At 41.1% G+C, this 27610-nt stretch overlaps 1 protein-coding gene and 1 long non-coding RNA gene across 8 annotated transcripts in view; one reads left to right on the top strand and one right to left on the bottom strand.

The window, feature by feature from the left end:
- Window positions 1-24: 24 nt before the first annotated feature.
- The window catches only part of LOC144615423 (leucine-rich repeat-containing protein 37A2-like), a 45166-nt gene continuing 17580 nt past the window's right edge, over window positions 25-27610 (bottom strand). For 4 of the 7 annotated variants that reach the window (XM_081794784.1, XM_081794785.1, XM_081794783.1 and 1 more), the window contains 9 exons: window positions 20669-20740; window positions 20031-20105; window positions 12098-12216; window positions 8080-10064; window positions 7593-7697; window positions 3359-3408; window positions 1773-1827; window positions 1551-1693; window positions 1223-1449 (listed from right to left, as the gene is read on the bottom strand). In XM_081794784.1, the coding sequence (XP_081650910.1) occupies window positions 1347-1449; window positions 1551-1693; window positions 1773-1827; window positions 3359-3408; window positions 7593-7697; window positions 8080-10064; window positions 12098-12216; window positions 20031-20105; window positions 20669-20740 (2707 nt within the window). In that variant the 3' untranslated portion in view covers window positions 1223-1346. Of the gene's footprint in view, window positions 1450-1550; window positions 1694-1772; window positions 1828-3358; window positions 3409-6016; window positions 6164-7592; window positions 7698-8079; window positions 10065-12097; window positions 12217-20030; window positions 20106-20668; window positions 20741-27610 lie in introns of those variants that run through there. The other 3 variants (XM_081794782.1, XM_081794788.1, XM_081794786.1) reach the window with 3 other exon arrangements.
- LOC144615432 (uncharacterized) lies at window positions 13667-26361 on the top strand. Its single transcript, XR_013553807.1, has 2 exons — window positions 13667-13749; window positions 26325-26361. It is a non-coding gene; the product is annotated as an uncharacterized LOC144615432 (long non-coding RNA).

Genomic DNA, 27610 nt, shown 5'->3' with positions numbered 1-27610 from the left:
ATTAAGAAAAGAGATTATCAAACCTTGTTAATTCAGGATTTCTTTTATTCACTACTGTATTTTGACTCTGACGTCCTTTTTCTAAAACCTGTCATTCATGTACTCAGAAAGCATAGATGACTTCATTATTTTTAATGTTTATCTATTTTTGAGAGACAGTGTGTGAGCTGGGGGGAGGGACAGAGAGAAAGGGAGACAGAGGATCTGAAGTGGGCTCTGTGCTGACAGCAGAGAGCCCAATGCAGGGCTCAAACTCCCACACCATGAGGTCATGACCTGAGCCAAAGTCGGATGCTCACTGGACTGAGCCACCCAGGCACCCCGACTCCTCCCAACATCCTAAATGTGACTGGTTAACGCCCTCCTCTGCAGAAGTGGAGGGATGTTTGCGTCTTCTGCACGTTGTGCTGCATTATCTCTTGGAATCGTGCAGCCCTGATCTGAGCTGGGTAGGAAAGCAGTGGTAGGTGTGGTGCTGCGCTGAACTGGAGAGAGCCCAGCCGCACGCATCCGACCCTCAGTGGGGTCAGCAGAGGCTAGTGGGGTACAGGTGAACAGTAAGTGCCCCCACCAATAAGTTTTCTGAAATAAAGGCCTGAGCAGGGCAGTCCTGGGTAATTACTGCTCTCACACATTCTTTACTCTAACCCTCCAGCATCTCCCTGCTAGCTCTCTGAGGGTGGGGACTTTTTTTTTTTTTTTTTTTTTAAAGAAAACAAACAAAAAAACCCAATGGGAATTATCTACTAGCTTGTAAGGTTGAGGAACACCCTACTTCCAACTACACATTTTGTGTCTGAGTTTGAGCTCTTGGGAAGAAAGACAGGCCTCAGCCCTACAGTGGAGGTCGGCTCAGCGATCCAAATATTCTGGCAACCCCAAAGACCTCACAGAGGGGCCAGAGAGAGATGATCCTCTATGGGCAGGGGGTCAAGCGCGTTGTGAATAACTGGTATTTGGTGAGCCAGGGGAGAGAGCACCAGAATAGGCTGTTAATTAACTTAATAGTCTAAGCCCCTTGAAGATACGTTTTCCAGTTTCCAGAGACTGACCGTATCAGGGAAATGACGGAAAGACGCCCCGTTCACCCTACTTTGCCCATACTGTGTCTTGTGGAAATACTGGCTACCACGAGGGACTCTGGCTTCAGTCCTGCTTCTCTCGCCTGTGGCCCCTGTTGTCTGTAGATAAATATTTAACCGTTTACGTTTTAATTCCTTACCACGTGGCTAGAATTGGTTATGGATTTATACATTTTAATATGAGAAAAAAAGTATTTTACAAGCAATGCTGAGAAGCCAGTATCGGAAAGTAAACTTTGTAGGTGGCCTGAGGCAGGACGGCGTTCACTCTGTGACAATCTCACGTGCTGTCTCACTCTCGTCACCCAGCTCTTCAGTAGTGGAATCTGTGGTCCGAGTCTTCTCTGCTGTGGCTTTGCCAGCCTCCCTGGGAAAAGGAGGAGAATGCCAAGGCTTTGACTCTCGAAAGGAACAATTCAACTCTTCATAATTTCCTCATTTTAGAGAAAATCTTCCCCAATCACGTACCCTAGTTCCATGTTGAAAATCTCATCTTCATCAGAAGAATCCTTGTCGTGTAGCTTCTGTGCCATGTTTTTCTTGCGTGTGGCATTGAGAGGTCTGTACATGTCCCTAAGCCAAAGTGGCCGCCTTCTCCAGAAAAAGCCCTTCTAGAAACCAGAAAGGACAACGTTAGGTCTGTTTCCCCTGCCTTCTCCAGCCACGGTACTTTATCCTCCTCAGATTTACCTGATTGTCACTTTCCTCTGAGCATCTCTTACGCAGCAGAGATCCAAAGAAGCCCCTGGAAGGAAACACACACACAGACAATTGGTGATTCGTACCATTTTCCGTGCCTCTCACAATGTATTTCTCCAGTCTTATTAGCAAGCAAAATCAACACAGACCTGGGATCTCAGAAATAATTCCATACATGCTGGGCTTTCAGAATTTTCCTGTGTCTGTCCATAATGGCCCCACAGTGTCCCTGGGAGACCTTTGTATGTAACTTGACATGAAGTATAGGCAGGATTTTCACCCTGCTCACCTTCTGGCCCTTGGCCAAGTGCCCTTGTGCAGTCAACAAACTGGGTGACCACACGGCAGAAGCACCTAACTCTCTCCAGAAGCATTTTACATCAGTCCCCGCCAGGCTTAGCCTCACAGGCATCATTTGCTGGTGGGTGGGGAGGTGTTTCTATTTTCCTAGCTGCTTTACCTTACAAGATGAATCGCACCGAGTGAATGCCTGAGTCCAACCAGCAGTTATCTAGCTCACTGACTTTCACACTGCAGGCAGATGAGTGAGTGAGTCGTGAAATCACCTGAAAACACACGGCTAGCGCTAAAACACAAAATACTCTTTTTGAATACAAACGGAATAGGGGATACCTGGGTGGCTCAGTCAGGTGAGCAGCCCAAGTCTCGATTTTGCCTCAAGTGATGATCTCACAGATTGTGACATTGAGCCCTGTGTCTGGCTCTGTGCTGATAGTGTAGAACCTGCTTGGGATTCTCTCTCTCTCTCTCTCTCTGCTCCACCCTCCCCCCCAAATAAATAATAAACTTAAAAAAAACAGAACAGAAAGAATCAAGAGTGTATGGTAAGTTTGTTTTAGAAGGTACTTATGTCTATACGGTATGTGTGCACTGAGTTGTGACATAAAATGCAGTTCACAGCCCAAGAACAGTGTAGTCAGAGACGTGCCCAACTGGAAAGGAACCATCTTCTTTCTGGTTCTAGTGGTACTAGTGATACAACCGTCCGGCAAGACATCTTCCTTTTCTCCTTCTCCATCTCATTATTATAAAAGGAAGAGATAAATGATTATCTAAGGTCTCTCCCAGTTCAAATTCTATTGGGTCTGGATAAAGGGAATGGAGAGCGGGGCCTCGAAAACCAGAAGGAGGAAGAAGGAAGTTTTCCCCCTACTTTACGGGGGGGACTCATGTATTCTACCCTCCATCATGCTTGAAGACTAGCGCCTTCACCCCACGACTTTTGGCCCTCCCTATCCCTTCTCCAGAGCCTCTGAGAAGGTCTGTGGCCAGGCCTGATGCCCACCGCCAGCGGGAACGGGTCTGAACATTTCCACCCCCATCCCCCCACGATCTTTCTTTAAAGGTCTAGTGAGCAGGTGCTCTGTGCCAGTCCCATTCTAACTCGGGTTTGGCTGGGCAGCTAACTTTGCTGGATCCAGGCAAAGCATTAGGCCAAATATGTATTCTTTCTGCCTTTGGTGATTTCCTGGCTGTAAGACAAGGGGATTGAAATAGATGAGTTTGAAAATCTAGTTCTAAAATTCTACTTTAACGATTGCCAGACTAATATTTACCTTGAGCTTCCTTCTTTACCTTCCTTGGCTGCTGTTCTATGAGAATAAATCTGTTTTGGAAGAAAACATGATCACAGTTACCCATCACAATAACCACTCCCTCCACATCTTTATTCATTCCTTTGCATTTTAGGTCTTATCTACCCAGTGAGATGATAACTTTTCCTAGGACAGGAATTTGTTGAATAGTCCTTTGACTCTTCAATAACACCTAACTCGTGTGCAGCTGGTAATACATTTTACTGACTGCCTCAGATAACATTCAACAGGTAATTCCTAATAAAAATTCTTGGGAGGAGGAAAAGAAAAGTGTCTACCAGAAACCTAAACAGCAGCACTGTTTTAAAATCAAGGACAAGAGTAGGATGTCTGTTATCACTGCTGCTATTCATTGGTGTTGAGGGGGTCCTAACTGATGCACTGGGAAAAAATGGAGTCGTGGAAAGGAAGAACTAAGATGTATTTGCATACGAAATTACAGACAAACTAAAAGGCCCAAGAGAATCAACTAAAATTTTATTGGAAGAAACATGAGAATTCAGCAAGATGGCTAGATATATATAAAATCAAGAGATCAACATGTAAACCTCAATGACTTTCCTATGTTCCATAAACAATTAATCAAAAAACGGAAGAATTATCCCATTTACAATTATCAGTAAAAAGGCATAAAGTACCTAGGAATAAACTTAGCAAAGAATGGGTAAGACCTATGAGATGAAAACACTAAAGCTCTTCTGAAGGACATTAAGAAGAAACAAATACGTGATCTGAGACACCTTTTTCCTGGAATAGTGTAAAGATGTCAGTTCCCTTCAAATTAACCTACAAATTCGAGGCAATCCCATTCAAATCCCAAGACAGTTTTTTAAACAAAAACTGGCCAGCTGACATTTGGTAGAGAAAATGTGCAAGCATAGCTACAAAATGGATGAAAAAGAAGATCACAGAGCAGACGTTAAAATACGTTCTTACAGAGCAACTGCAGTTAAGTATGTAGCGTGATACTGATACAGGAAAAGAAAACCAGGTTGATAGAATAGAGTCCAGATAACACTAGTATTTTGGATCCATGAAGAAAGAATGAACCATTCAATAAAAGATTTTAAAGTAACTGGATCTTTATGCAAGGGAAAAAAGTTAGATCCCCTACCTCGACCGTACCAAAACACCAAACAGATTCCATACAGATTAAAAATAAATAAATCACAACAAATATTATAAGAGTACAGAAGAAAATATCAGAGACTATTTTTATACCATGAGGCGAAAAGGCCTTGTTAACGAGACCCATGTCCCATAAGCCATGAGGCAGATATGGTGACGGACTGTCCACACCTCCTGTTCATCGTAGTCCTTGCCCCCTTGATCCCCTGGATTGTTTGTCCTCTTCCTGTTGATTTATAAAACTCTCTTCATATGAAATATATTAATCCTTTCAAAGGCTTTCACTGAATTTCAATGTTTCAAATATTTGTCAGTGTTTTTATCGTGAAGGAGACGGAACAGTGGGATAGGAGCACAGGCTGACTGCAGGCACAGCTGGGTTCTGCTTTGGATTTTGCCACAGTGGCCTTAAGCTGATCCCCTTCTATGTAGGAAAGAAGGATGGTGATATCATCCTCACAGGACTGTGGGGATTAAATCAGATGTCTGGTTTATTCCAAGCAGAAATCAGACAAGACGATCAAATCTATCAAATGTTTCTGCATGTGGTATCAGGTCACAAAGCTTTTTCTCACCACAAGATTATAAAAGTATTGATTCTATTTTCTTCTAGTACTTTGATGGGTTCTTGTTTCTCTTTTTTTACATGTACTGAAATATGTTTTTTTAAGGTGAGAAATAGGGATCTGTTGTTATTTTCCTCCCAAATAATTAAGCAGTTGTTCTATTACCATTTATTTATTTTCTTCCACTGATTTGAATACTAAAAGGTAACATTTCAATGTTTATTTATTTATTTTTGAGAGCGACAGAGAGAGAGAGTAAGAGTGAGAGAGGGGCAAAGAGAGAGAGACACACACACAGAATCCAGAGCAGGCTCCAGGTTCTGAGCTGTCAGCACAGAGCCCAACACAGGGCTCGAACTCCTGAACCATGAAATTATGACCTGAGCCAAAGTAGGACGCTTAACCAACTGAGCCACCCAGGCGCCTCTAAAAGGTAACATTTTAAAAGTCCTCATCACCCACGGATCTGTCTATTGCTGGACTCTGTAGGCTACTTCACATAAATATTACGTTGCATTATTCCTCATTGTGAAATTGACACAATGCCTCATCTCTTCCTTTGAACATCATTATTGTCCACTACAGGAAAAAAACTGCATGGTCTCTGACCTCAAAAAGTGTATCATCTAAGTAGGGAGAGGAAATAATGAAACCACATAAAAAAATATAAACACAAGGTTAAACCACATAGGAATTTAAAACAGCAATAGGAGTTTATAGAACTTCCCAAAAGCAAAAGGCTGCAGGCCACCTCAAGATGCAGAGTACTGACTGGACAATGGCCAATGATTTCTCTTCCCAGAGGTCATGGTAAGTTGACCCCATGCTAGTTCCTAGGCTCTTAGGCTGAGAAATCAGACTCTGATCTCATCAAGAGAGAACACACTTCTTTCTGCATGGAGGCAATATCACCTTACCAATGTCACAGGATTGATCAAAATCAGAATGTCAGGTCATGACTTGACAATAAGGAAAACATCCATTCCACAGATAGGGCATCTGTGTCCACATGATTGGGCATCACCTCCTGTGGAGACAGGCCTCTGTGGCACACTGAAGTATAATCAGAAGGCTATTTGGTGAGAAGAGAAGTGGAAGAAAAGTAATTAGCTGAATCCAGTGTTTCATGGAAAGGACGGAGGTAGCTAGATCCATCCATCTGCCCCGCGGGCACAGCCCGGCTGGTGGGCCTGACTCTCATCTGCTGCCTGAGGTGCCATCTCTACTCTTAGGCAAGGCTAGGTGGGCACTGCCCATGTTGGTCTCTTCCTCACCATTTCTATGCTTTTACTACTGACCAACCCTCCAGAAGACAGACATGTTTCTCCTTAGCAGTTAATACATCCAGTCAGGTTTTACTCAAGTCTGATAGACCAGGAAGCCTTACATATCTCTGCTCTGATCCATGACCTTGATATTTCTCTCTTGAGGAGCTGCCTTTTAACAAACTGTTTAGCATATTTTTGTTATCAGGGGAGGGGAATGCGTCACTGTAGACCCTAAGAAATGGTGACAATCTCACAGAAGGACTAGGTCCAGGAGTATTACAGTATTCGGGGAAGGCTTTGTGAAGAAAGATGAACTCGAGTTGGCTTTTGAAGGCTCACGGGACTTCCACCAGCAGAGTGAAATAAAGGAATTTCAAGTGGGCAAAGTCACCAACAAAAGTAGGAATGGGCATGGTCTGACTAGGGGATGGTGAGGGGCTGTTTTGGCTGAAATGGAGGGTTGCCATGACAGATGGCAATATATATATATCTATATATATATAGATAGATAGATAGATAGATAGATAGATATAGATATAGATATATAATAAGCATATGTATATTTGAATAAATATATTGAATATATATTCAATTCATACATAATTGAATAAAAGGTAAACAGGCAAGCTCCAGGAATAGGCAACTGTAATTATGACACGCTCTGAGTAGCCTGATGCAGGATTTTAGCTGCAGGGTTTTAACTGAACCTGTTTACACAATGCCTTGCGAAGTGGGGGAGAGAGCTGTAGGCACATCTAATTAATCAACAAGATGACACTTTTATCTCTAAGCCATGCCCTTTCTTCCAAGATGACTGATAGCTCCATGAAGGTGAAGACTATTTCTCTCTCATCATTTTAGCCAACGAGGAAAGAAATCAGTGGTAGTAGGAGGATGACTGGTGAGTGCATCGAATCGACATCATTTTTTTGAGTTGAAGAAATTTTACTATCATGTCAACTGTGGCCTTCTTAGACCTAATGTCTCAGAACAAGCTAATGGCTTGTTATCTTGGTTACAATCCACAGATGTCTCCCGGCAGTGGGGTTCCTTTTAAAATCCCTGGAATATACTTTGCAATAAAAGGACAAAGCATATCTCAGTCCTCCAGACTGAAGAGGGATATCAAGTCGTGATAGGTGGGAAAGTGGCTTTGATTTTCAGTTTGTGGGTTCTGAATCTATTATAAAGAAGGAATATAGTCTGGGAATCTGAACTAATTGTTGTCCTTACCTCAATGAGACAGAACACTATGATCAAAATCATCACTACTACAGTCACAGATATTGCCAAGATGAGTTTGTTGTTATAGCCATAGCCTGGAACTTCTTTTGTGAGCTAAAAAAAAGGGAAAGAACAATTTTTTTAGAAAACAGAGATAGGATGAAAGTTAACTATTCTTTAACGACTCTAAAACCCCATTCTTTCCGATGAATCGCTTATAGGTTCTTAAGGAATATACCAAATCTAATGTGATATGTAATCTTAATCATTAGCATTTTCTTCAAGACTTGATGTATCTTGTATGTTAGGTCCTCTTTTTGTCTCCTCTGGGAACAGCGGCACTGTTTCCTAAATGAGCAAAGTGGCAGATCACTGCCTTAGCCAAAATTATGTGGCCAAGACAAGACCCGGACTAGGAGCCCCTGGTCCTTGTGCTTGGGTCCATGTCCTAAACCACCTAAATGTCGAGACCCCACATTTGGGGATTTATCCTCACCTCCCTTGACTCCTGCCCTCTCTGTTCACTCTGGACTTCTGTGCTCTCATTGATATAATTCTCATTTTTCCATTGGTCCGTATCCCACTCTGCCTTGGACACCTTTACTTCTTGCTGCTCGCTGAGAAGCTTCATCAGGAGGCCTGTTCTGGAGATGAGCTTGGCACAGGCCAGCTGCACCTGGGTCTCAGAGCAGTCCATTTTCAAAGTCCGGATAACATGAGAAATGAGCCTTCTCACGTCATTGCTGGGGATGAGGGACTGTAGCTGCTGGTTTAACTGAATTTCAAACAGATCACCTGGGGACGAGAGCTTTGACACAGTGAAGCCTGTGGCTTTTGGGGGCAAGCCAGTGCCCGCATTGTGGTATTCCCGTTGTGTATCATTGGTTTGTTTAATGGTCGGCATAGAGTTGTCTGCAGTAACAGTAGAATTAGCAGTGGAAAGATTCTTACGGTCTGTGAATTCAGGGAGGGTTTGTTCTGGCACAGTAGTGTTTCCTGTAGAAATATTTTCTTCAGAAACATTTTGGGCAGTAGTGTTCTCTACAGTAGTGTTTTCTCTGTAAGTTCCTGAAGGAGCAAATAATTCTGGAAAAGGATTTTTCTGAGGACTCAGTTCTCCCGGAGATGAAAAATCCTCTCGTGAAGGGGAATTTATGAGGCTCCTGACTGCAGAGGATGGAGGCCTCTTTGCAAGCAGCTGTCTATTACTGAGTGAACTTTCCTTTCTGGACTTTCGATTCAGTTTGGCCTTGGGTGTTCTGTGGACCACACGGGAGCGACTTTTATGAAAGTGGTGTGTCTTTCTGGGGAGTGAGGCTGGTCTGAAAGGCTTCATATTTCTAACTCTAGCATTTGCATCTTCTAAAACAAAAATGGTGTACGTTAAGTCTTTTGATTCTTTTTTCACGTCAGGTGGGGATTTTGGAGCGGGGGTGGCAGAAGGCCTGCCCAAAGAGTATTGCTTCAGGAAAGAAGAGACCGCTGCCTTGTGCTCATCTACGAACGAAGGCTCTGTATTGAAGGAGCTTCCCACTAATTTGCTGGGCCTGTGCGCCACGGGAAGCTCCCCTGGGGATGGTCTCCTGAGCCTTCTTTCCTTGGGAGCGGGGGTGGCAGAAGGCCTGTCCAAAAAGTATTGCTTCATGAGAGAAGAGACCGCTGCCTTGTGCTCATCTATGAACGAAGGCTCTGTATTGAAGGAGCTTCCCACTGATTTGCTGGGCCTGTGCGCCACGGGAAGCTCCCCCGGGGATGGTGTCCTGAGCCTTCTTTCCTTGGCCATGTTCTCCACAGATGGCTGGGCGCTCTGTTTCCTCTGGATGTTCTGACGTCTCAGTTCTTTTAAGTGCCTTTTCCGTATGCCCTTTGGGCCCTTGATGACCTTGTTCACTCTCAGGAACTTTTTCCCCACACTCTCAACCTCGTCTAGGCTCTTCTCCTGCGGTTGGGCAGTTTCCAATTTCTTTGGAAAGATTTGACGTTTAAACTTGGGACCTAAAAGGCTGGAATGTATAAGCATGGCCATTTTTTCTTTCTTTTTCACGTCATCAATTTTTTCCTGAATTTCTGCATCTACCAAATTTTCCAGAAAGTAGAGTTTTCTCAGTTTATTCTTGTAAGTTGAATTGTTGGATCCAGGTTTAAGAGAAGGGTCCCCTGTGTCGTTCATCGAGTGACCCACGGGCTTGTCTCCCTCTTGCACATTTGAAAACAGAAGTTTAATGAACGGTAACAGCGTCGATTCTACGTCTTCTAGATTGCCCTCCGAGAAATAAGGCAATATGTAATTCAGTGCACTAATGACATCACTTTCGTCATTGAAGTCTAGCTGCTCGTTCATAAAGGCTGACAAACTGACACGATCTATGTCTGAGGACGCCTTCTCTGGCTCAATAGTCAGCTCCGTGCTGGCGCTCTTCTTTCGAGCTGTCAATACCTTCATGAATGATCCCTCTGCCTTCCTTAGGTATACTTCCTGATCTGTCGAAGAAGAAGAAGAGATGAGTTCTGATAATGGAAGACTGACAGCACAGCTCTTTGTCAATGCACAGTCATACGTCCCAGTCAAGCAAATTAAGAATCAGCAAATACTCGAGCGCCATTTAGAGAGGAGACGAACTCAAACTTGGACCCACGATTGGCAACAACAAAAGGACAAAAAGATGTGTTTTGAAAAAGTAGCTATTTCCTCAGAACATTCCACAGTGTGAATAAGTATATTTAGAGTTATTCCATTGGTCCCTAAGGGCCGATTGCCCAGGCCTCAAGAAAAGCCAAGGCCGGAAGATACTCGGCTAAACTGTGTGCAGCTCTAGTGCGACTCCTGGCATTCACATACCCCACCCTGTCCTGCTTCGGGGGCAGAGGGAGCGCGAGTCTTCCTCCTTCTACGTCTTCAGTGGGCTTGAGTTCTTGCTACCATCACATATGCACGGGACAACACCCGTCACCAGCAGGCCCTCATCTGGACACGCCCTCTCCGCCCACCCACCAATTCCTTCGCTTGGTCCCTGCTCCCATATATCGCACCTCCCGTAACATAAGCTCTAGACAGAAAAAACTAAACACAAGACCCGCTAAGTCCACCCTGGTTCTTTGCTTAAATTTGGGCAGAGATGTGGGGTATAGGTTAAGAGATTTTCCAGCTATGAGAGAGATGCCACTGTGGGGCATTCAAAAAAATCAACGGAATGATACTTGAGGTTTTAAAATGCAGAAGGGATAAAGAAACTTTGGTCAAATGCCTACTTTGCTTTCATTTCCTTTCATTTCCAGATTTCTAGCTTTACTGAGAGAACCATCCAGAGCTTCCAACTACATGAAGGTCAAGCGTACAGCTTGTGTACACTGAACAGCACTGTGCAGCTGGGTTTTTCCAGAAGAATTAAAAGTATTTTTAGTGGTGCTGGTGAGAATCGGAGGAGGAGGTGATAAAGGTCACGAGAGAGGAGGAGCAGCGGGCTGGCGGAGCGCCCAAAACGGGAGAGGAGACTCGAGTGCTAGGCTAAGGCACCTCTGATCTCATTTTTCCTCGCCTGTCAAAGGAGATAAAAAAAAAAAATGCCTATTCTGCCCACCTCTAAGGGAGAAGGGAGTAAGATAATTGGTAAAACATTGTTTTGGAAAACAAGCAACACCACTTATAGAAGTAGCAAAGTGTAATTTATGCTGTGCCCTAGACCATTGACAGGGACCCATATTCAAGCTATCCAGGTGCAAAAGCACATTTTGGAAGTCACCAAGTTAGTGCCAATAAAACCTAAGAACAGAAAAATACCTAAAAGCACCTGTGTTTTGGATAGAAAAGCTTAAGATTCAGAACAAGAGTTGGACAGCCCAAGAATAGAAGAGCCCTCTCATCTGTTAGAACGGTTGGGTAGCAGCTTCTGGTTAGGGCACAGAAACACAGAGGCTCCAAATAAAACTTTTTCAGAAATCAGCATCACTTGTACTCTTACACACTTATAAAAACAACAAAATAAACAAAAAGGTATCTCCACCTGTCCTATAAGACAAAGGGCACCTGAGACCTAACGCACGTAAAATCAGCTTATAAGCTGTGATGCACTATGTGAACAGGTTTTCATTTGGGGGTGGGTAGTTGACTTAATAATGTAACTGAGAATCTGACTTTTCACAAAGGAATAGTTCTTAGAAATTTAGGGATCTGAACTCTGAATGAGTAAAAATAATGCAATGACATCATTAGTTTAAAAATTTACCATTGTTAGGGTGCCTGGGTGGCCCAGTCAGTTAAGCATCCGACTTTGGCTCAGGTCATGATATCACAGTTCAGCCCCGCATGGGGCTTGCTGCTGTCAGTGTAGAGCCTGCTTCGGATTCTCTGTCCCCCTCACTCACTCTCTGCCCCCTCCCAGCTCACGCACGTGCATGCTCTCTCTCTCAAAAATGAATAAACATTAAAAAAAATTATCATTGTTGATTAAAAATAAAAGTTAAACCACAAATAAAATAAAAATTTACAAATTTATCATCAGGCAATTAGGACTTACCACAACGTGTGCCATTTGTCAGACATGCACTGTCACAATGTAGCTTGACTGTCTTACAGACAACCTCAATAGTATTTTTAAATTGGCAGAGACAGCAGGCCATACGGCTAGGTAAAATCCTATAAATGGAAACACAGACAATTAAATTAGTGGTAAAGGAGTTACTCGAGCAGGTAGAAGAGGCGGGCCAAAGTCATCACAGGGCTGTGCAAAAAGGAATTCTTGAGGCACATGGCCTGGATGGTTGGGTAGGGACCAGTTGGCCAACTGCTGCTCTTGAATATTATAAATACACAGATAGAAGGACAGAGGTGCCCAACGGAAAGGTAAGGATGACATGGGGTATGGTACCCTTAGAATGAGATAGAGATTAGAACTGGGTGACACTGATCAGTAGTTTAATACACAGGTAACTCCTTCCAAGCCAAAAGTCTCACTTCGGGTTGAGAGCACACAGAAAGAGGGTAGACTTCTAAGAGTTTGAATAAATCTGAAATATGGCCCATACTGAGGATAAAAAGCAATCAACTTTGGCTCAGGTCATAATCTCGTGGTTCATGGGTTTGAGCCCCACATCAGGCTCTGTGCTGAGAGCTCGGAGTCTGGAACCTGCTTCAGATTTAACTTCCTCTCTCTCTACCCCTTCCCTGATCACTCTCTGTGTCTTAAAAATAAACAAATGTTAAATTTTTTTTTTAAAAAAGCAATCAATCAAAAACTAATCCATAATCTACACAAATGCTACAATTAGCAGACAAGGGCATTTAAAAAAGTTATTATAACAGTATTTCATATATGGAAAAAACCCCATGCCTCTCCTTAACTCAATGAATTGTGCAACAACTTCAAGTGGCCTAATATATGTATACTTAGAGTCCACGAAGGAGAGGAGATATAAAAAAAATTTGAAAAACTAATAGCCCCCACATTTCCAAATAAGTAAACCCTATAAACTCACAAATCCAGCAAGGTCAATGAAATCTGAGCACAACATGGATTAAACTACATGTTTAGTTTAATCCATTAAACACGGATAAAACTACACCACGGCACATGATAATCAAACTGGTCAAAGCCAGCGATAAAGAGCAAATCTTAAAAGCAGCCAAAGGAACAAAACCACACATGACACACAGAGCAACAAAGATATAACAATGACAACATATTTCTTGTTGGAAATAATGTAAGCCAGAACTCGGTGGGGCAACATCTTTCAAGCAGTGAAAAGGAGAGGGGGACCAAATAGCTATCAAGCTAGAATTCTATACCCAAATCTTTCAAAAATAAAAGCAAGACAGACTATCTGAGACATACAAGAGCTGGAAGAATTCATCATTAGCAGGCTTACACTGTAGAAATGCCAAAGGAAGTATTTTTTTAAATGTTTATTTGAGAGACAGAGAGAGAGGGCACGTGCAGTATGCGTGTGCAAGGGGGAAAGAGCACTGAGGAGACAGAGAATCCCAAGCAAAGCCCAACGCGGGACTTGAGCTCACAAACTGTGAGATTATGACCTGAGCCAAAATCAAGAGTTGGATGCTTAACTGACTGAGCCACCCAGGTGCCCCTAAAGAAAGTATTTTTAAGCAGAAGGAAAAGGATAGCAGACGGAAATGTGGATCCACACAAAGGAATGAAGAACATTAGAACTGGTAACTATATAGGTTATGATTTCACTTCACTATATGTATGTATATCATTTCACTATATGATTTCACTTATATGTAGAATCTCAGAAAAAAACAAACAAACAAGGGGTGCCTGGATGGGCTAAGTCGATGAAGCATCCTACTCTTGATTTCGGCTCAGGATCTCAGGGTCGTGAGATCGAGCCCTGTGTCAGGCTCCACACTCAGCATGGATTAGATTAAGATTCTCTTAAGATTCTCTCTCTCTCTCTCTCTCTCTCTCTCTCTCTCTCTCTCCTCTGCCCCTCTCCCCAACTTGTACACTCTGACTCTAAAATTAAAAAAAAAATACACCAAAAACCATAAGATACCTAGGAATAAACCTAATCAAAGAGGTAAAAGATCTGTATGCTGAAAACAATGGAACGCTTATGAAAATAAATTGAAGAAGACAGAAAGAAATGGAAAAACATCCCATGCTCAAGGATTGGAAGAACAAATATTGTTAAAATGTCTATACTACTCAAAGCAAACTACACATTCAATTCAATCCCTATCAAACACCAGTATTTTTCACAGAGCGAGAACAAACAATTCTAAAAGTTGTATGGAACAAGAAAAGACCCCGAATTATAATGTTGGGAAAAAACAAACAAACAAAGCTGGAGGCATCATGATTCTGGACTTCAAACTGTATTACAAAGCTGGAATCATCAAGACAGTGTGGTACTGCACAAAAACAGACACATAGATCAATAGAATAGAATAGAGAACCGAGAAATGGAGCCACAAATATATGGTCAACTAATCTTCGATAAAGCAGAATATCCAGTGGAAAAAAGATAGTCTTCGCAATAAATGGTGTTGGGAAAACTGGACCGTAACGTGCAGAAGAATGAAACTAAACCACTTTTTTACACCATACACAAAAATAAATTCAAAATGGATGAAAGACCTAAATGTGAGACGGGAAACCATCAAAATCCTAGAGGAGAACACAGGCAGAAACCTCTTTGATCTCAGCTAAAGCAACTTCTTACTAGAGACATGTCTCCAGAGGCAAGGGAAACAAAAGTACAAATGAACTACTGAGGAGTGCCTGGGTGGCTTAGCGGGTTGAATGCCTGACTCTTGGTGTTGGCTCAGGTCGTGATCTCAGGGTCGTGGATTGAATCCCGCATCAGGATTCTCTCTCCACTTGAGATTCTCTCTCTCCCTCTCTCTCTGCTCCCCCCCATGCATACATGTATGTGTGTGTCCATGTTCTTAATTAATTAATTAATTAATAGGGGCACCTGGGTGGCTCAGTTGGTTAAGTATCTCACTTGGCTCAGATCATGATCTTACAGTTCGTGAGTCTGAGCCCCGTGTCAGGCTCTGTGCTGACAGCTTGGAGCCTGGAGCCTGCTTCAGATTCTGTGTCTCCCTCTCTCTCTCTGCCCCTCCCCTGCTTGCACTCTGTCTCTCTCTCTCAAAAATAAACATAAACAAACAAACAAACAACATTTTTTTTAATGAATTATTGGGACCTCATCAAGATAAAAACCTTCTGGGGCACCTGGGTGTCTCAGTCGGTTAAGCTTCTGACTTCAGCTCAGGTCATAATCTCACGGTTTGTGAGCTCGAGTTCCGCATCGACTCTCTGTTGACAGTGCGGAGCCTGCTCAGATCCTCTGTCTCCCTCACTCTCTGCCCCTACCCCACTCTTGTGCTCTCTCTCTCAAAAATAAACATCCATGAAAAAAAGATAAAAAGCTGTACAGCAAAGGAAACAATCAACAAAATTAAAAGGCAACTGATGAAATGGGAGAACATATTTGCAAATGACATAATCTGATAAAGGGCTAGTATCCAAAATATATAAAGGACTCAACACCCAAAAAATCAAATACATAATCCAGTTAAGAAAAGGGCAGAAGACATGAATAGACAGTTTTTCAAAGAAGACATCCGGAAGGCTAACAGACACATGAAAAGATGCTCAATATCACTCATCATCAAGGAAATACAAATCAAAATCACAATGAGATACCACCTCACATGTGTCAGAATGGCTAAAATTAATAACTCAGGAAACAACAGATGTGGAGAAAGGGGAACCCTTCTGCGCTGCTGGTGGGAATGCAAACTGCTGTAGCCACTCTGGAAAACAGTATGGAGGTTTTTAAAAAGTTAAAAATAGAACTACCCTACAACCCAGCAATTGTACTACTAGGCATTTAACCAAAGGATACAAAAATGCTGATTTGAAGGGGCATGTGCACCCAATGTTTATAGCAGCACTATCAACAATAGCCAAAGTATGGAAAGAGCCCAAATGTCCATTGATGGATGAATGGATGAAAGATGTGGTATATATATACAATGGAGTATTACTTGGCAATCAAAAAGAATGAAATCTTGCCGTTTGCAACTACATGGATGGAACTGGAGGGTATTACGCTAAGTGAAATTAGTCAGTGAAAGACAAAAATCCTATCACTTCACTCATATGATGACTTTAAGAGACAAAACAGATGAACATAGGGAAGGGAAACAAAAATAATGTAAGAACAGGGAGGGGGACAAAACAGAAGAGCCTCATAAATATGGAAAACAAACTGAGGGTTACTGGAGGGGTTGTGGGAGGGGGGATGGGCTAAATGGGTAAGGGGCACTAAGGACTCTACTCCTGAAATCATTGTTGCACTATATGCTAACTAATTTGGATGCAAATTTTAAAAAATAAAAAATAAAACAAGGTAAAAAATAAACAAAAAATAAACAAAAAACCAAATGAATGAATAAACAACAACAAAAAAGAGAAAACACTTGTAAATACGGAGAACAAACTGGGGATATGGACAAAATGAGTGAAAAGGGTTAAGAGGTACCAACTTGCAGTTATAAAATAAATAAGTCACCAGATGAAAAGTACAGCATAGGGAATATAGTCAATAATACTGTAATATACTTATTGTGGTGAGCATTTCATAATGTATATAATTGATCACTGTGTTGTGAGCATTTCATAATGTATATAAAAGATCACTGTGTTGTACACCTGAAACTAATTTAATATTACATGATCTATATATACTTCAATAAAAGAGATAATTGAGGGGCACCCAGGTGGCTCAGTCAGTTAAGCATCTGACTTCAGCTCAGGTCATGATCTCATAGTCTGTGATTTCAGGCCCCACATCAGGCTCTGTGTCTACAGCTCAGAGCCTGGAGCCTGCTTCAGATTCTGTGTCTCCCTCTCTCTCTGCCCCTCCCCCACTTGCACTCTGTCTCTCTCAAAAATACAAAAATAAAAAAAGATAACTGACTATTTAAACAAAAAAAATAATATGGTGTGCTAAAAGTAAAATGTATGAAAACAATAGCACAAAGGTCAGGAGGGGAACAATGGAAGTACACTATTTATTGTAAGGTTCTTATACTATTCATGAAATCATATAATATCATTTGAAGATAGACTGTGATAAGTTAAACATGAACACTACAAACCATTAAACAGCTACTAAAATAACAAAACCTGAGTTGTAACTATTTATCCCCCCACCAAAAAATAATAAAACGTACTAAATCAACCCAAGAGCAGGAAGAAGAAGAAAAAGAAAAAGAAAAGAAACAAAGAACAGATGGGATACATAGAAAAGAGTAGACAGTAGCTTTAAATGTAAGCATATAAATAATTACATTAAATATAAATGGTATAATCACCTAATTAAAAGATAGAGTTGTCATACTGGATAAAAAAGCAAAAGCCAACTATATGCTGTCTATAAGATTCATCTTCAATACAAAGATATAAGTAGGTTAAAAATATGGAAGAAATTATGCTTTGCTAACACTAATCAAACGAAACCTTGAGTGGCTATATTTACTATAGGACAAAGTCAATTTCAAAGCAAAGATATTACCAGGGATAAATGAGGTTATTCCATTGTGATAGAAATGTCAACTATTAGAAAAGACATAACTTAAGAATTTATGTATCTGATAATAGAACTTCCAAATATATTAAGGAGAATAGGAAAGAGAGACACATAAGCACTCAATTATAGTTGGAGATTTCAATATCCCTCTCTCAATAATTGACAGAAAAAATATATAGAAAATGAGTAATGATACATCAGACTTGAAAAATACTACCAACCTACTTGACCTAGTTGACATTTATAGAATACTCCACACCAAATCAGCAGACTACATATTTTCTTTCAAGTGGACACATAATATTTATCAAAATAGGCCATATTCTCATCTATTACCAGAATTCATTGGCTATAAAACAAGCCTCAATAAATTTAAAAGGATTTCAGTCATCCAACATATTGTTCTGTGACCACAATGGAATTAAATAACAAATTAACAGATCTGTAAAATCTCCAAATATTTAGAAACTAACCAACACACTCCTAAGTAACCCTATTGGTCAAATAAGTCAAAATGGATATTAGAAACTATTTTGTACCAACTGAAACTGAAAACACAACATGTCAACATGTGGGATGTTGCTCATATAGTATTCATCTTCCCCAGTGTCCACTTTTAAGAAACTAGAAAAAGAAAAGGAAATTCATCACTGAGTAAGGAGAGAAAATGGAATGATAAAGATCAAAGCAGAAATTTTTGAAAAGGAAAACAAAAATAGAGAAGTCAGTGTAATGAAAAGGCACTTTTTAGAGAAGATAAGTAAAACTGATAAACTTCTGGCCAGATTTATCAAGAAAAGACAAGAGAAGACCAAATTATCAATATCAAAAATGAGAGGAATGACATCACTACAATTCTACAGATACTAAAAGGATAATAAGGGATTATTATAAAATACTTTATGTCAATAACTTCAAGATGAAATAGATTCCCTGAAAGACATGAACTACTCAAAAAAATAAAGTATGTAATTTAAGTAGCACTATTACAAAAATAAAATCTGTAGTTTAACACTTTCTCACAAAGAAAGCTTCAAGCCCACATGGCTTCACTGGTGAATTCTAGCAAACATTTAAGGAAAAAATAATGCCAATTCTGCACAAACAGTACTAGAGAATTGAAGAGAGGGGAATACTTCCCAACTCAATTTTAAGGCCAACATTCACCTTATGAAAAATAGATAAAGACATTAGAAGAAAGGATAGATAGAAGATCTCATATACTGCTGGCTGGAATGCAAAATGGTACATCCACTTTAGAAAACAGGTAAGCAGTTTCTTAAAAAGTTAAATATACACTCAGCATATGATGTAGCAATCCTGCCATTAGGTATTTTACCACCTGCCCCCCTCCCCCAATGAAAACATATGCTCACACGAAGACCTGCATGTAAGTGTTTTAAGCAAATTTATTCATAAAGGCCAAAAAGCTAGAAACAACTCAAATGCCCATTAACTGATGAATGCATAAACAAACTGGTATATCCTCACAACTGCAATACTACTCGGCAATAAAAAGGAAATGAACTACTGACATGTGCAAAAACATGGATGAGTCTCTGGGGTGCCTGGGTGGCTCAGTCACATAAGTGACCGACTTTGGCTCAGGCCATGATCTCATGTTCCGCAGGTTCATGTCCTGTATTGGGCTCTGCGCTGACAGAGCCTGGAGCCTGCTTCGGGTTCTGTGTCTCTCTCTCTCTCTCTCTGCCCCTCTCCTGCTTATGCTCTCTGTTTCTCAAAAATAAATAAACGTTAAAAAAGTTAAAAAAAAAAACATGGATGAATCTCAAAAGGATTATGCTGAAAGGATCCAATCACAGAAGACTGCATACTGTATGATTTCATTTATTTATTTTTTTTAATGTTCATTTATTTTTGAGAGAGAGAGAGAGATGGAGTGCAAGTGGGGAAGGGGTAGAGAGACAGGGAGACACAGAATCTGAAGCAGGCTCCAGGCTCTGAGCTGTCAGGACAGAGTCCGCTGCAGGGCTTGAACTCACAGACCGCGAGATCATGACCTGAGCTGAAGTCGGACGCTTAACTGCCTGAGCCACCCAGGTGCCCCTGGTATGATTTCATTTATAAGACACTGTGGAAAAGGCAAAACTATAGGGACAAAAATTAGGTTGGTGGTTGCCAGGGCTGGTGGTGAGAAAAGGGGATTGGCTGCAAAGGCACATAGGGGCCTTTTGGGGTGACAGAAATGTTCTACGTCTCAAATGTGGTGGTGGTTACATAACTACACGTTTGTCAAAACTCATCAAACTGTATGCTTAAAAAGAGTAAATTTTATACCTCAATAAATCTGACTTAAGAAAACAATAAAACAAATCTAAGTAAACAACTAAGTGAAAATACACATAAGAAAAATCAACTTACAGTGTTTCCAATTCAAGGGTCATCATGAGGAGGCTCTCAACTGTTGTAAGTGACACCTGTGTTGATCCCATGTCTCTGAAGGAGAAAGCCCAAACATGCGTGATTTGAACCCAAGGATAAAAATTCTGTACCTAAAAAGATACTTAACAACATGTGATTACTTCAATTCTGGCTTCTTTGTCAAGTCAGCTCAAGAGTTTTCTTGCTATGGACAATAATTTCAGAAAGCTCCCAATGAAGACATTTTATGTGCATCATCAAATTAATCACCTTGGTGCTCAACAGTACAATCCTTTTTACTCTTATCCTCATTTTCATTCTCAGTTGCATCCACCTCTCTTGATTAGTCTTTTTTTCTTTTAATATACACCTTACTCCACTTTCCACTTTGAGATAAATGGTATTTCTACCTACATCTACAAGTCCCATGTCTGTTATGTGTTCTTCAATACTACTCCTTCCTCTGCAGGCTATCTTGCCCATATACGTTTTTTCTTTGCTAATAATGCTTATTTCAATAACCCAGTTAAAATTTAAATTACGACTTTTTAACCAAAACGCAAAATACTTAATCTTTTGATGACAACAAAAAAGATCAGAAATCATCTCATGAGCCATGAGATTGTTGCAATACTTACAAATATTTTAATGCTGGCAACTTAAAAAGATAGGAATCTTCAACAGTTGACAGAGGGTTACGACTGATAATTCTGAAAAATGCAATGGAATTAAAATTATCTGCATTTCCAGTAATGACTACCATGAAAGTTTATGTTCATTTTGGGTGTATGGAACTGGAAGGTGAAAACTAATCATTTTCTGCCTTTGCCTATAAATCACCCTTAGATTCTGTAAAGCACTCTTCCTTTGGGAACTACCCAGCTCTCTGGACGATAAAGTGGAGAACAGAAAGAGGAAAAAAAATTTTTTTTTTTTTTACGTGGACAGCAAAGCAAAGATATGCCAAAGAACTTTTTGGGCTGAAAATCCTAGAAGTGACTATGCTGGTAGGAAGCCCAGGCTCTGTAGGAAAGACTGTTTCTAGTGTCCTCTATAATTCTAGGTGCTTTTCCTTTATCTCTAGAAATGTAAAAAATTCCACAGTTTAAAACACCCGGTTAAAGACAAAAATAGGACCAATTTCTCAGTTTGGGGGCCAAAGACAAAGGGATTAATCTAAGAGGAAATGGTGAAAGCTATACCCCCACCATGTGTATTCTCCTATGACAGCCTTTGTTAGGTGGCATATGATCCCGTTTCCTTATCCATCTCCTGGACTGCCAGCTCCTTGAGGGCAGGGACCATGCTCTATTGTCATTTTTGTCCCTGTGCCTGACAGAGTGCTTGTTATTTACTAGTTACTTAGTGAAGGCTTGTTGAATAAATAACATTTTGTCACTGTTTGACACAAGTTTTTATTCCAAAATGCCGAGTAGATTTTCTTCTCAGTTCTTTACAGCAAAAATAAAGTGAAGGAAACAGGAAGAAAGAAAAGAAAATCTGCCTTTAAGTTGACTCTGCTCAAGAATCATCACTGTACTTTTGCAAAATTATAAGGATAATCATCACAACCAATACTATTGAGCTATAGGGCATCTGTGATCAGCATTTCACATTTAAACCTCACAATAACCTTATGTGATAGATACATCATTACCCCATTTTACAAGTGAGGAAACTGAAGTACAGAGAGGTTGTATAATTTGTCCCAGTTTGTCAAGCCAGTCAAGAAGCAGAGCTGGAATCTGAACTCAGTTCTGACTCCAAAGCCTGTATTTAACTTGTATGAAAAAAAAAGGGGGTTTAAAATAGCCGTTACCTTAAACTTAACTTTGAGAGCATTAAATATAGAAACACTTTGCTGAACTTCATCTCTCCATCTGGGAGAGCTTCTCTAAGAATTACATTTTCTATTTTTATTCCTTTCCTCTAATCATCTCCCATGATTAAGTATTTAATTAGCCTGTGATCATTGAGACTTTAGAGATTTCATTTTTTATTTTTGTATTCTATTTTTTGAGAGAGAGAGTACAAGAGTATGAGTGAAGGAGAGGCAGAGGAAGAGAGAGAGAGAGAATCCCAAGCAGGCTCCATGCCCAGTGCAGAGCCTGACATGGGGCTTGATCCCATGACCGCAAGATCATGACCTGAGCCGAAATCAAGAGTCAGGCAGTTAACTGAGCCACCCAGGTGCCCTGAGACTTTAGACATTTTAAAGCCCTGTTACAGGTGAATCAGTGAAAATGAGAAAGGAAGGACGTCTGAAAATTCATCCTTCCGTAAAAGCAACAACAACAACAAAAACTAGCAAAAATGGTCAAAATCAACTTTCTCAGAACTTTGGAAATTTTAACCAATGGGCTTGCAGCAACCCGGAGAGCATTTATTAAAGAAAAAATTACTAATTTCTATGAGAACAGTGAGCTCTGTTGTTTTAACTTGTCCTCAACCTCTGCTCTCCATCCTGATGGTAGCCTTAAAAATTGCCCACATCCCAGGGGAACAGAATGGAGCTGAAGTTCCTTAAAGCCTCATTCCCAAGGAACAAACTGTCATTGTTTTACCTGTCTAGTGGGGTCCCTAAAAAACTTCACTTGAAAGCCTTGCCCTTGACCTCACTGAGAACTGCACAGTGCTAAAATAGCCTCTTCCCAAGGGGCATTTTTTGAAAACAATTATAGATAAATGTTTTAATCTGGCAGCTATGTGAGGCAATTGATAACAAGACAAAAAATAGCCTAAACAAAAAGCCTAAAAGGAAAAAGCTGAGAAATGAGATGTCCATAGGGACTTTGAAATGCTCCAACATCTTCCTGGGTAACTAGAAGACCACAAGACATATTCCTGGGAATGTAGAAAAAAAACCTTAGCACTAATAAATGAGTTCAGCAAGGTTACAGGACACAAGATCAATATGTAAAAATTAGCTTTATTTCTATACATCAGCAATGACTATTCCAAAAATGAAATTAGGAAAACAATTCCATGTATAACAGTACTCAAAAGAACAAAATACTTAGGAAAACATTTAACCAAAGAAGTGCAAGAATCACACTAAAAACCACAAAACGTTGTTGAAAGAAATTAAAGAAGATTGAAATAAATGTAAAGATATGCCATGTTCACGGATCAGAAGACAATAGTGTTAAAATGGCACTATACCCCAAATTGAACTGTGGTTTCAGTATAATCCCTATCCAAACCCCAACTGACTTCTTTCCAAAAATTGGCAAGCTAATTCTAAAATCTGTATGTCAATTCAAGGGACCGAGAATAGCCAAAATGATCTTTTTAAAAAAAAAAAAAAGTTTATCTATTCATTTTGAGAGACAGCGAGCATACACACCCGTGCAGAAGAGCAAACATGAGCGAGTGTGAGTGGGGAAAAGTGTGAGCAGGGGAGGGGCAGAGGGAGAAGGAGAGGGAGCATCCCAAGCAGGCTCCATGCTGTCAGTGCAGATTGCAACACAGGGTTCCATCTCACAAACCATGAGGTCATGACCTGAGCTGAAATCAAGAGCCGGCCACTTAACCAACTGAGCTACCCGGGTGCTCCAAAACGATTTTGACACAGAACAACAAAATGGGAAGACTCACATGCCCTGGTTTCAAAACCTACTTCAAAACTACAGTAAGCACGGTGTGGTACTGGCAAAAGAACAGACATGTAAGTTGATGGAACAGAACTGACAGTCCAGGAACAAATCCTCACATTTATGGCCCACTGATTTTCAACAAGGGTGCCAACACCATTCAACGTGGGAAGACTAGTCTTTTCAAATGATGCTGGGACAACCGTATATCCCCATACCAAATAATGTAGTTGGATTCCTACACTTCACACCATATATAAATATTAACTCAAAATGAGTCAAAGACCTAAATGGAAGAGCTCAAGCTATAAAACTCTCAGGAGAGAAATCTTTATGACCTTGGATTTAGGCGCCAGTTTCTTAGACATGACACAAAAAGCACAACAAACCAAAGGAAAAATAGATAAACTGGACTTTATTTAAAAATAAAAAAACAACCCAAAACTATCATATGTCTGATACAAGTCTAGTATCCAGAACATCCAGAATATATAAAGAACTCTTAAAACTCAGTGAAAAGACAAATAATCAAATGTTTAAATGGGTAAAGGATTTGAAGAGACATTTCGCCAAAGAAAATACATGAATGGCCAATAAGCACATGAAAAGATGCTCAATGTCTTAGGTCATTAGGGAAATATAAATCAAAGCTACAATGAGATAGTACTCTACACTCACTAAGATGGCTATGATCGAACAGAGAGACAATGATAAGTGGTAGCAAGATTTGGGGAAACCAGAATCTTCATACATTGGTGGGAATGTAAAATGGTGTAGTCACTGTGGAAAACAGTTCGGCAGTTCCTCAAAAGGGTTAAATATAGAGTTACTACATGACCCAGCAATTCCACTCTTAGGTATGTACCCAAGAGAATTAAAAACATATGACCACACAAAAACTTGTACATGAATACTCATAGCAGCATTATTCACAATAGCCAAAAAGTCAAAATAATCCAAATGTCCAATAACTCACGAATGGATGAACAAAATGTGACTGGAGCACCTGGGTGGCTCAGTCGGTTAAGCATCTGACTTTGGCTCAGGTCGTCATCTCACAGTTCATGAGTTCGAGCTCTACATCAGGCTCTGTGGTTTTGGATCCTCTGTCCCCCTCTCTCTCTGCCCCTTCCCTGCTTGTGTGTGCTCTCTTTCAAAAATAAATAAACATTAAAAAAAGGAATGAAGTACTGAAACATGCTACAACCGGATAAATCTTGAAGCCAACAAGCCATGTGAAAGAAACTAGACACACATTTCTATGAAATGTCCAGAATAGGCAAATCCATAGGGGCAGAAGGTAAATTAGTTGTTGCCAGGGGCCTGGGAAGAGGGGAGAATGGGGAGTAAAGGCTGATGGGTATGGTATTTCTTTCGAGGGGGGCGATGACAATGTTCTGGATTAGCAGTGATTATTGTCTATCAAAGTATACCATTGGACTATATACTTTATAATGTTGCATATTCTATTATGCGGACTATATCTCAATTTGAAAAAAAAAAAAAAAAAGAACCATGTTGTGATAAATAGAGAACCAGTTGCCAGAAGATCAAACACGTTAGTAGGTGGAGAAAAGGGGAGCGAAGACTCAAACTCTTCCACGCGGAGGTCAGAGGGAGTTAGCGGTGCGGCTGGGAGCCATGCATTTTTGTTCTTGCCTTGGAAACTCCCCTATTCTTCCTATTCCAGCCCTTTCTTCTACGTTTTTTCAGGCCCATTAACATGTCGGGTTTGTGTAACACTAGTTAATATCCAGTCAGACAATGTTATGAAGAGAAAGAACGTGAGTGTCACATGTCTGGTTAAACACAGTTCCTCAACCTTGAGGCTCCGAATGTCCTTTGGCTTTGAAAACATAAAAATGGCATTAATACCTACAAGCTTACTGGCGGGCTCTGTGCAAGTAACCTCTTCCACGTGTGTGTCTTCCCCTGCCCACTTCTCCCCCCCCCCCACCCCGCCCCCCTGGCTCCCTATTAAGAAAGACTATGAAGAATTATGCAGCCAAAACAATTTAGTAGTTTGTTATCCTTCCCCCCAACTATCTCAGTGCTCTACCCCCACTGTCCCCCCCTCTTTCCTGGTAGCTCACCCATGGCCTTATACCCATCGGCTCGGTGCTTCCTCTTACCCAGGCAGCCCTCCTGCTGAGATGAATGCCCTGTGTTTATCTGTAGTGAAAACAAAATACAGGCCACTCCAAGTTATCCTATCTCCTCCTGTCTTTAGTGCCGCCTTCTCTTCATGGAGCTATTGTGCCCGAGCCAAGGGGAGAATGAGAACTGACCCGACAGGTTACATCTGCTGGACCGACAGCAATTGTCTTTCCACAGACTGCGATACGCACGAACGGTGGATGCTGCACTAGACATCATCTCCATTTCCGTTCAATTCCCTCATTTTACAGATAAAACGTGTGCTGACTCAGTCTATTGGCTTTTGGATATTCGTGGGCTTATCTTTATGGGAGTAAAACATAACAACAGTTATCCTCAAAGACTGTCTCATAATCAAAGTTGAAGAAATACTGTTCTAGATATTTTTTTGTTTTTTAAAAACTCTATCTTATTTGAAGAGGAAAACTCAAGTATTTTTGCAAAAGCTTTCCGTTGCAGAGCAACGGGACAGACTAAAGGTAGCTCACAAAATAAGGGAACATTTCTTACGTGTTATTTTTTTTTTCTCCAAATTCTTCTACAGAGGTCCAGACAGATGGGCTACGTTTCCTTTCTATTAACTGAGGAGACAGAGAAGACTTGAGGACTGAAGCTTGTCACCACTGTCCTGAATGTACTGAAATCCTAACAGCTTTGGCTGAAAAAATGTCCAAAGCAGGCAGTGAAAATACATTTCAAATAGGACAGACTCCAAACTCTCTATGCTGGAATCCCAAGGCATGGAGGGAAAACTGGCTCCTTGGAGGAAAGCAGTTGAAGAAATAAGTAGAGTGATCTAGACCCTATTCCAGTATGTTTGAAGTACTTGGGGATAGAATAACCCCTTTCCTTTATTCATCTACATAGGTCCATGAGCCATGAGAACATGACTCCCCATGCGAAGCTCCTCAATACAAGACATCTAACGGCATCACGTAGATCCTCTCTCAGGGGTTGGGCGGGGGGAGGGGCGAAGCCTAAAGAATCTGAAATGGTGAGCCCATGTTTTAATTCAAGTTCTGAGAACAGCCTTGAAGAGGAGTTTCTGGCAGTGAGGAACAGCCCAAGAAGCAAGGGCCCCGGAATCAGGCAGACCTAGGTCTGAATTCTGGCTGTCACTTCCTGGTGAAGGGACTTAAGTAACGAACGTCTCCGAGTCTTTTTAGCAGCATTTACCTCATAAGGCAACTTGAAGATTAAAGGAAAGAGCATGTGCAAAGCACCTAGCATAAGGCTGGGCACAGAGTGGGTGCCTAGCAGTGACGATGTGATATTTGCACCAGGCGGTGAGCAGGAAGCCTGGGGATGCCCATAGGTGGCATGGCCAGGAGCTCCCGAAGCATAGGGAAAAGGAGCTCCCTGCTCGAAAGGTCCTATTCCAGTGAGAAGCTGACTCCAAGGGACGACGCCCAAAAGGCCGGTTGTCATTCAGGTCCTACCTAGTGCCAGGGAATGCGGAATTGTATTACTCGCGAAGCTTCTTAAGTGGTTCTGTCACTTATTGACAGTGTGAACCTAGGCAAGTCACCCGATGTCTCTGAGTTTCAACTTCCTCATCCCCGAAATGAGGATGATACTACCTGTATCACAAGAGTTGCTGGAAAAACGAAAATGAAGTGGCGTGTGAGGGGCCACGTCCGGAGCATTTCCCACGTGCCAGGCTCTATTCTAAGAGTTTAAGACACACTGTCTTACTTGCAGCACAAGCGAAAGGTCTTAGCGTAGTGCCGGAGCGCAGTAAATACCTAACAGAGGTAGGTATTAAAGAAATGATATGGGGCAGAGGAGCAACTACCATGCTTCCCAGAGAAAGAAGATGCCTTGGCATAT

This window comes from Panthera onca (genome assembly GCF_046562875.1).
Source record: "Panthera onca isolate mPanOnc1 chromosome E1 unlocalized genomic scaffold, mPanOnc1 haplotype 2 h2.Chr16_ul_4, whole genome shotgun sequence".
Lineage (NCBI taxonomy): Eukaryota > Metazoa > Chordata > Mammalia > Carnivora > Felidae > Panthera > Panthera onca.
This window is presented reverse-complemented; position numbering and strand designations above follow the sequence as displayed.